Raw genomic sequence first — 9,285 nt, 5'->3', positions numbered from 1 at the left:
TTGTGAATTATCACATGCTACTTGTATGGGTCAAGATACTATAAGGAGAAGTTTGACGACTGTAACCTACCTGATTACTCGAGCTAGGCCAGATTACAAACCAATGTTGAATTATTCCTGCATGGTTGCCTATTACCTGATTGAACAGAGTCTCGGTTAGCCTCTGCTTCTCTCAAGACTTAACCCCAGGCAGGGGAAACGACAGGCTTTTTTACGGCAAGCTGTTGTGGGGTTGTGTGTATGTGAATTCTTCCATATCCTTCTGGCGCTCGCTCTTTTTGGCGCCTAAAAGTTTATATGTCAAAAGTCTCCTTGTGAAATAAGCAACTAGCTTTCATGCAAAGGCTCTTCTGTCATTCATCCTTTGGAAATGCTTGATGACATCCCAGGAGCCCAGCGCCAACCAAAGTACCAATGTTGCAACCCCATAGTTCAACCATAGTATAGCAGCTGTTAACGGCTGCCAATTCAAATGGCTTTTAAAAAGCAGGAGGCAAATTCATGGACGATAATGCTATCGATGGATACTGCTAACCCTGATGTCTATGTTCACTCTCAACTATCAGAGGCAGCAATGCTTCTGAATATCAGTTGCTGGAAGCCAAAGGAGAGGGGACTGTTCTTGTGCTTGGGTCCTGCTTGTGAGAATCAGATGGTGGACTAGAGAGGCCACTGGCCTGATCCAGCAGGCTTTTCTTGTGCTATTAAACTAAGGTGCTTCCCTGTACAGTGGTACCTCGGGTTACGGACGCTTCAGGTTACAGACTCCGCTAACCCAGAAGCAGTACCTCGGGTTAAGAACTTTACCTCAGGATGAGAACAGAAATAGTGCAACAGCAGCACAGCGGCAGCGGGAGGCCCCATTAGCTAAAGTGGTGCTTCAGGTTAAGAACAGTTTCAGGTTAAGAACGGACCGCCAGAATGAATTAAGTTCTTAACCTGAGGTACCACTGTATATTATAGTGTCTTACAACTACACGCTTGAGCTGGGACATCTCCCAGGTTAAATTCGTCTTGCCTATGAGCTCCCCACATGACTTAGGCAAGCCAGTATCTTTCAGTAGGGTGGTCAGAGGCAAAGCAATCGTGGAAACTGGAATATCAGCAGCAACAGCAACTTGTCCCGCCCACACATCCCATAATGTGCCTTCACAGTTTCCCATGCGGCACAAGTCTTATTTGCAGCTGGCTGCCCCATCTCTTAACCTCTGCCCCTTTGCGATATGCAGAGAATCGCCTACCTCTGCTTTTCTCAGCCTTGCCCCCAACCAGATGTTGATGGACTACAACTCCCATCATTCATGACTGCTGGCCCATCTAGGGATGATGGGAGTTGTAATCCAACAGCATTTGGGGACCCAAAATTGAGAAAGGCGGGCCTACCTTATAGGACTGTTGTTAGGACTACTTACAGTGACTGACTTAATAATTTTGAATACCTTGATACACTATAAATTAAAACCTATTACCAGAATGAATCAGAGTGGGACAGAATCATTCAAGCTTTGGAGCAGTTAAATTCAAAATAAATATCCCCATACCAAGTGTGATTATGCCTTATTCTTTGCTATGCATACGACAAAAGCTTCTGATTAAAAAACGAGATAATGGCTTCAGTGGCGTAGCGTGGGGGGTGCAGGGGGGGCTGGCCGCACCGGGCGCAACATGGGGGGGGCGCTCGCCGCCTTCGGAGTCACCGAAGAGCCTCGGGCGCAGGCTGTAGCAGAGCCCCATGTCTCGCGGAACCGACGAGCTGTGCGCGCGTCCGGGCTGAAGGCGTCCGGCAGGCAGCGGCTCTCAGCGCTCGCCGCGGTCCCCGCACGTCAGGGCCGCGGAGGGCGCGCCAGGCAGCCCCTCCTCACAGCCCCGCCGCCGCCGCCGCCGCCGCAGCTGCTGGGCCATGTTGCATTTTCCTCGCCTCTCTGCCCTCCTCCTCCTCCGTGCAAGCGGTGTCGTTTGGGCGGTAGCACCAGCGGCAACTCGCCTCAGATCACCTGACACGGACCCCCCGCCGCCGTGGCTACCTTACCGTAAATACCCCAGCCCAGGCAGCAGCAAGAAGAAGCTGGCAGCGGCGGCAGGTTAGGGGTTAGGGGCGCAAATTACTTGCCTTGCCCCGGGTGCTGACAACCCACGCTACGCCGCTAAATGGCTTGTTCAAGTCGGTTCTGTCGGGAATCCGCAGCATAGCTAGAAGATCTGCGATTGCTACGTGTAACTTCCTAACACGTGGCACTTTCACAAAACAAGCAGTAGGTGGCGCGGCATCCCAGGTCACAAGCGGCTTCTCTCCATTCAACAAAGGTGTGGCGTTGATTCTGGCTGGTTAACTGCTGGGAAAGAGCAAATACCACTGTGACTTTTAACCTTGTTAAACATTTTGAGGGAGGGAGGGCATCAAAAAGGAGGTGCTGAAAATGAATCCCTAAAACTAGATTTGGAAAAAAGAAATTGCAGATTTGGCAGCCTCCTAAACTATCATTTTTGCAGGTACTTGTTCCTCTTGGCTCTCCACCTCTCTGTTGCAATCATTTAGATCTGCATGAGGGGAAAAGCCCAACCCACAATTCAAATACAGCCAGCCCTTTTTATGAGTGCAATTCCCTCCTGAAGCAACTCTGCTTTTCCTAGCTGGTGTCTTCAGTTATGAGCTGCTAATGTTCCCAAAAGAGGAGGAGGCCCAGTTATGTTTTCTTGTTTTCCTCCCAATTTCTTCAGCATTTTAGTCAGAGTTTCATTCCTGTGATGGAAGGGAGCCAAGGGATTCTGAAGGTGAGTGACTATTGTGGGTTTTTAATACTGTAGATCTTTAGCAATAGCTGCCTATTATAATTCCTCGCACACGGCAGCAGAGAAAATCCTTTGAACCTGCTTTTAACTCCCCTGCTGTTTGTCACAGTAGCTGGGAGATAAAGGAACAGTAAACAAAATTTTCTGCTCCAGAGCTAGATGTGTTTTTAGCACGATCCCCCAATGCATTGTAAAATATGTGTGCAAAATATTTTAAGTGCACAATATGATTTTATGGACTGTGCTGAAGCCCTGAGCTCTTCATAATCAACACATATAGACTCTCATATTTTGTACTTTATCTGCCTGAGAAGACACTTTCCCTCTAGCTAAGCACAAATTTAAAACAACTCAGGCACGTCATGGGGGTGTGTTTGTATGTCCTGAACTTCTTCCCTGTTATCATAGAATAGGGGTAGCCAACATGGTGTCCTCTAGATATTTGTTGGACTCCAACTCCCATCATCCTCAGCCAGTATAGCTGGTAGTCAGGGATGATGGCAGTTGTAGTTCAACATCTGGAGGACTCGTACCCTAGAATCAAGCCTGCTCTTGTCTTCATAGCTCTGCTTGGTTTTTAGTTTCCTGGTCACTCTAAAAGTGTGTCCAAAAGTTGCAAAGAGTGCAATGGAATGTTAAGTAGATTCCATATTTGTATATGATATATACACAGAGGATATGTGCAGCGCACAACCTTATTACCAACTCACCGTGAGCGAAATAAAAATAATGATGCATATGGATGCTCCCACAATTTTCCTAAAATTGTCTCAGCTGATCTCCATCTTTCTGATGAGCAGGAAGAAGAAAATGGTGGCAAACAGCCAGGAGATGAAGGTTCAAAGGGGGGAAAACCTCCAAGGAGGATTATTCATTTTACAAGTGGTGAAACGATGGAAGAATACAGTACAGAGGAAGAAGATATGGAGGAAAGTGACCACAATCCACTTCCTGACACTGTGAGAATGTTTTTAAAAACAGCAAATTTGTATATAACCTTACATTAAAAAAAAATACTCCCAGGGCAGCTAATAACACAAAACAAAAAGCAATTAAAGTAAATGTATCTAATTTCCCACTGCATACACACTATACCTTTAAAGCACAATCCACACCCACCCATCCCCCGCAAAGAATTCTGGGCACTGTCGTTTGTTCAAGGTTGCTGGGAATTGTAACAACAGCGCCCATAATTCTTGACAAAAATAATGTGCTTTGAATGTGCTTGAAAAGCAATATACGTGCACAGCATATGACATCAGGTAATTTAAAATCTCAGTAGAGCCGATAATGACCATCAGTTGGTACCGGTGCTGGAAGGCCTAAGCATTAATATATATACCTGGCAATGACTGGGGTCTAAGCAAGCTTTGTTAAAAGAGGGCATTTGAATATGCTGGGTGCCACGACAAAAAAGGCCCTTTTCTCCACCTGAGTTGTAAGGAAGACATTTTGTCTTCTAAGGTCAAAAAAGACATCCACAGCCCCGATCTCAAATATATAATCCTGCTGTTAATGGAGTGGCAAATGAGTTTCTGTACTGTCATTGGTAAAATGTTGCTTTTGTTTCATAGGTTGGCCTCTCCTGGGCTAGTTACCTGCGATTTTGGGTCCTTCGAATAGCAGCAACAACTTTTTTTAGTAAGCGTTTTCCTTTTCAATATGGTTGCCAGATTGATGAGGTGAGAACAGTCACCACATCAATTCACAATTGCTTTAAAAAAATGCCCATGTTGGGTCTGTGGACATTGGTTAAGTCTTCTGCTCCTGGGTAAGGAGGTCTGTCTGGCTTCATCTTCATCCAGCAAACCAGGAACAAGGCCTATCTTACTATAGCCACCCCCAGCTTAGGGCCCAACAGATGTTATTGGACTACAACTCCCATCATCCCTGACCAGTAACCATGCTGGCTGGGGGTGATGGGAGTTGTAGTCCAACAACATCTGGAGGGGCACCAGGTTGAAGGAGGCCATTTTAATGGAAGTTAAAATGTGATGCATATGGTGTGGGAGGATTAATGTGCATCCATAGTCCACAGAAACCAAGTTGCCCTATGGCCCATCTTTTGGTCTCCACATACTCTGCTCACAAGCTAGAGATCAACATGAGCTCAGCTCAGGTGGGATGTGGCTTGTTGCATCCGTTGGGATCCACTGGTGATTCCCACTTCCCTTCTATCCATTTTCTATTCTCTCTCTCTAAGATGAAGGTCCCAATTGCTGTTTTTCTTCAATATCCTTACAGCTTGCGAATTTCTTGGTGGGAAGTTCGCCGCGCTGTTTGGACTCAATGAATCCAAATATCAATATGCAATAGACGAATACTACAGGACACAGAACAAGGTAAGTGTAGTCTAGCTCCAAGTGGAGCAAAAGCAACAGGAATTAAGATCACTGGGATTGTTTGTGTTTGGTTAATTAGGGTTGCTTTATTATGGCTCAGGCCCACAGCACCGATCCTATTGAATTTATCTCCAGGGAACGACCTCCTTTTCTCTGGCAACTCTTCAGAGAATTCAGAGCAAATCTGTTTGTTTACCGATTGCCCGGTTATCTGGCTGTTTCATTGGAGGCTAAGAAGCTGCTAGGGATAAGCCCTCCTGTTTTCTTGTGAGTCTGCTGAGTGACAATAAAGATGAAGCTGGAATGCAATCAGCTTTGGATGTGGGGATCTCTGAAGAGCAAAGAAAAATGGGCCTGGCTGTGAAGTTTGGCAGGAAATAACAAAGGAGGGTCCTTTTGAAATTGGGTTACATGGGAATATTAAAGGCATGTTAGCACTCACTTCCCAAAACAAACATCTTGTATTCCTGCTGGTCCCTTTTAACTGTTTCCGCAAGCAAGTCTCCAAAACAGCTGATAAGAATTACTTGTAGCAGGTGGGACTCCACAAGACTTCATCTTTTCCTAGAAAACTTGCAGTCCCTTTCCCTGACACCTAGTTTAGTGTTGGATGGGGGAGCATTTCTTAAGATAGCACTCTCTCACACCTCCAGCCTGAATTTATGCAATTTTGAGTCATATAGAAGACTTCTCTTTCCCCTGCCCCCGCAAGGGTCAGCCACAGCACAGCTGGAAACTGCTTATAGACTTTGCATCATAGGCCAGTCTTTCTCAAAACAGCAGGCAAACGAGGTACAGATTTACCATTTCACCCGCTGTTTTGTGAGAAGTCAGCCTCTGATGCAGAAACCCAAAAGTGGTTTCCAGCTGTGCTGAGGCTGACTGTGGAAGCAACAACACTTATTTTTCTTCAAAATGTCTGAGGTCTGCCTTTACAACTGATGAAATACCTAAATTCTAATGTTGTTGCATCCAGAGAAACACCAGCAAAGGAGATGGGAGGAAAGGTGACATTTTCACTCTCTCCTTCTCCCCCTTGGTGTCTTCCTGAGGGCTCCCAAAAGCTTTTCCTTAGACTGAATAGGGTGGGCTGTGGCTTAGGAATATGGGGAGGCTGTCCTGTTATGTGTTTATCACAATCAGTGCTGTTTCCATTCTGCTACGTTTCAGCTTCCACTAATACTTACGTTAAGGGACACGGGTGGCGTTGTGCGTTAAACCACAGAGCCTAGGACTTGCCGATCAGAAGGTCGGTGGTTCGAATCCCCGCGATGGGGTGAGCTCCCGTTGCTCGGTCCCTTCTTGCCAATCCTGCAGTTCGAAAGAATGTCAAAGTGCAAGTAGATAAATAGGTACCGCTCCGGCGGGAAGGTAAACAGCATTTCCGTGCGCTGCTCTGGTTCGCCAGAAGCGGCTTAGTCATGCTGGCCACATGACCCGGAAGCTGTACGCTGGCTCCCTCGGCCAATAAAGCGAGATGAGCGCCGCAACCCCAACCCCAGAGTCATCCGCGACTGGACCTTACGGTCAGGGGTCCCTTTACTTTTAATACTTATGTTATTTTTTTCACAAAATTTAAGTACCACTTGATTATAAAAAAATTGGTAAAGGCTATTAATGGCTATTAACCATGATGGCTGTGCTTTGCCTCCACGGTCATAGAATCATAGAATTGTAGAGCTGGAAGAGACCCCCTGGGGTCATCTAGTCCAACCCCGTGTAATGCACAGATCTCAACTAAAGCATCCATGACAGATGGCCATCCAACCTCTGCTTTGAAATCTCCAATGAAGGAGGATCCACTATCTTCAGAGTCTTTTCCACTGTTGAACGCTGGTTGACTGACTGAACCCAAAGAGTGGTCAGTAAAGGTTCCTCATCATCCTGGAAAAAAATGACAAGTGGGGTGCTGCAGGGTTCTGTCCTGGGCCTGTTGTTGTTCAACATCTTTATAAATGACTTGGATGAAGGAATTGAGGGGATGCTCTTCAAATTTGCAGGCGACACCAAATTGGGAGGGGTATCTAAAGCTAAGGACAGATTAGAGAACTGGGCGCAAGCTAACAAAATGAATTTCAGTAGGGACAAATGTAAGGTTATACATTTGGGCAGGAAGTGGAAGCTGCACCAATATAAGATGGGGACACTTGGCTTGTCAGCTGGAAACTGCAAGACAGGAGAATGTGAGATTCCTGTGGACATCCTGGACCACTGTCCTGATCCAGTAGGCTCTTATGTAAAATAAGAAAATATTTGTTTAGCTGTTGTCACATGCCTCCCTTAAGACATACAAATTGTTTTGGTTTTGTGCCCTGAATTTGCTATTGTCTGGGGGTTCGTTTCAGGAAAGTGAAAGTGATGAAGATGGAGAAGAGATGCAGGAGATGGAGGGGACTGTTGCATCAAATGAAAAAGAGCACCTGGAGAGGCAGAGCTTTGGATATGGGTCCACTGATTCTAAAGAGACACCTGCATATTCTCTGGAAAACACTGTCGCAGTGGTCAATGAACTTGAAGAAGGTAGCCTCCCCAGTCCAAAATGAACTTTAGCCACTGTCAAGTTTGTAAATAAGCACTTGATGCACATCTAAATATGGAATGCTTTGAATAAAAAAACCACACAGCTTTGCCTTGTTACTGGAACTTCATGCTGAACGGACCCATTCATGCCCAGAATATAAACTCGTCAATTTTAATTGGGGGTAGTCTCGTTATATTTTACCACAAGGTGGCACTGCACGACAATCTCTAATTTTGAGGTTGACTTTTCAAGTTGTCCCAAGACAACAGACTTCTAGTAAAAAGAGACATGGCTGCTTTTGTTTTCACAACAAATTCATTCAACTTGAAAATGGTTCCTGTTCATTTGGTGGTTGTAATCTGGGTTTGAATTGGCACTTTAGCAGCCCACCATGTCAGGGAGTAATTATTTGGTTTATTGACACAAAGTGTTTGTTTTATTCAAGGAAGAATCTACTATACATTTTGGAAAGTGGCTTGTGTTTGTTTGGCTGTCTGTCTGTCCTCTATGGAATGCCCCTGAGATATCATTGCCAAATGTGACTCAAGGGTTCATTAAATATTAAATATGAAAATCTTCCCTAAACAGGGCTGCCTTCAGATGTCTTTTAAAAATAGGATAGCTGCTTATTTCCTTGACATCTGATGGAAGGGCGTTCCCTGTCTGGTTCCCTGTAACCTTACTTCTCGCAATGAGGGAACCGCCAGAAGGCCCTCAGCGCTGGATCCCAGTGTCCGGTCTGAACGATGAGGGTGGAGACGCTTTTTCAGGTATACAGGAGTGAGGCCGTTTAGGGCTTTAAAGGTCAGCACCAACACTTTGAATTGTGCTCGGAAACGTACTGGGAGCCAATGCATATCTCTTAGGACCGGTATTAATATGGTCCCGGCGGCCACTCCCAGTCACCACTCTAGCTGCCGCATTCTGGATTATTTGCAGTTTCCGGGTCACCGGCATTGCAGTAGTCCAAGCGGGAGATAACTAGAGCATGCACCACTCTGGCAAGACAGTCCACAGGCAGGTAGGGTCTCAGCCTGTGTACCAGATGGAGCTGGTAGACAGCCGCCCTGGACACAGAATTAACCTGCGCCTCCATGGACAGCCAAAATGACTCCCAGGCTGTGCACCTGGTCCTTCAGGGGCAGTTACCCCATTCGGGACCAGGGAGTCCTCCACACCCGCCTGCCCCGTTCCCCCAGAAACAGTACTTTTTGTCAGGATTCAACCTCAATCTGTTAGCCGCCATCCATCCTCCAACTGCCTCCAGGCCTTCACTGGTACTGATTTAAAAGAGAGGTAGAGCTGGGTGTCATCTGCATACTGCTGAACACTCAGCCCAAACTCCCTGATGATCTCTCCCAGCAGGTTCATATGATGTTAAAAAACATGGGGGAGAGGACGGAACCCTGAGGTACCCCAGAAGTGAGAGCCCAGGGATCTGAACACTCATCCCCCAAACCACTTTCTGGACATGGCCCAGGAGAAAGGAGCGGAACCACAGTGTGCAGCTATGAAACTTGTACACCCTGTTTTACCAAATATTGTGGCACAGCATGCAAAGTACAATGATGGCTTTTCAAAGCACCTCCGGGTCTCCCCAAAATGACCAGACATCCAAAAAAAAATAATTTA

At 46.2% G+C, this 9,285-nt stretch overlaps 1 protein-coding gene across 1 annotated transcript; it reads left to right on the top strand.

Moving 5' to 3' along the window:
• The first annotated feature begins 2,607 nt into the window (after positions 1–2,607).
• FAM177B (family with sequence similarity 177 member B) lies at positions 2,608–7,757 on the top strand. The gene is made up of 5 exons (XM_081857841.1): positions 2,608–2,772; positions 3,591–3,749; positions 4,365–4,431; positions 5,035–5,132; positions 7,478–7,757. The coding sequence occupies exons 1-5, from the start codon at positions 2,746–2,748 to the stop codon at positions 7,673–7,675; spliced, it is 549 nt and encodes a 182-aa protein (XP_081713967.1). The 5' UTR covers positions 2,608–2,745; the 3' UTR covers positions 7,676–7,757.
• Positions 7,758–9,285: the final 1,528 nt, after the last annotated feature.

This window comes from Podarcis erhardii, assembly GCF_964252035.2.
Source record: "Podarcis erhardii genome assembly, chromosome: 3".
NCBI classification, from domain to species: domain Eukaryota; kingdom Metazoa; phylum Chordata; class Lepidosauria; order Squamata; family Lacertidae; genus Podarcis; species Podarcis erhardii.
The sequence above is the reverse complement of the archived record's forward strand: the minus strand, read 5'-3'. Positions and strand labels throughout refer to the sequence as shown.

Bases quoted from the DNA above. Each gene is read 5' to 3' on its own strand.
- FAM177B (XM_081857841.1), top strand. From the start codon at position 2,746: ATGGAAGGGAGCCAAGGGATTCTGAAG. The intron at 2,773-3,590 runs GTGAGTGACTAT...TCTGATGAGCAG, and splicing joins GGAGCCAAGGGATTCTGAAG to GAAGAAGAAAATGGTGGCAA. The intron at 4,432-5,034 runs GTAAGCGTTTTC...ATATCCTTACAG, and splicing joins AGCAGCAACAACTTTTTTTA to CTTGCGAATTTCTTGGTGGG.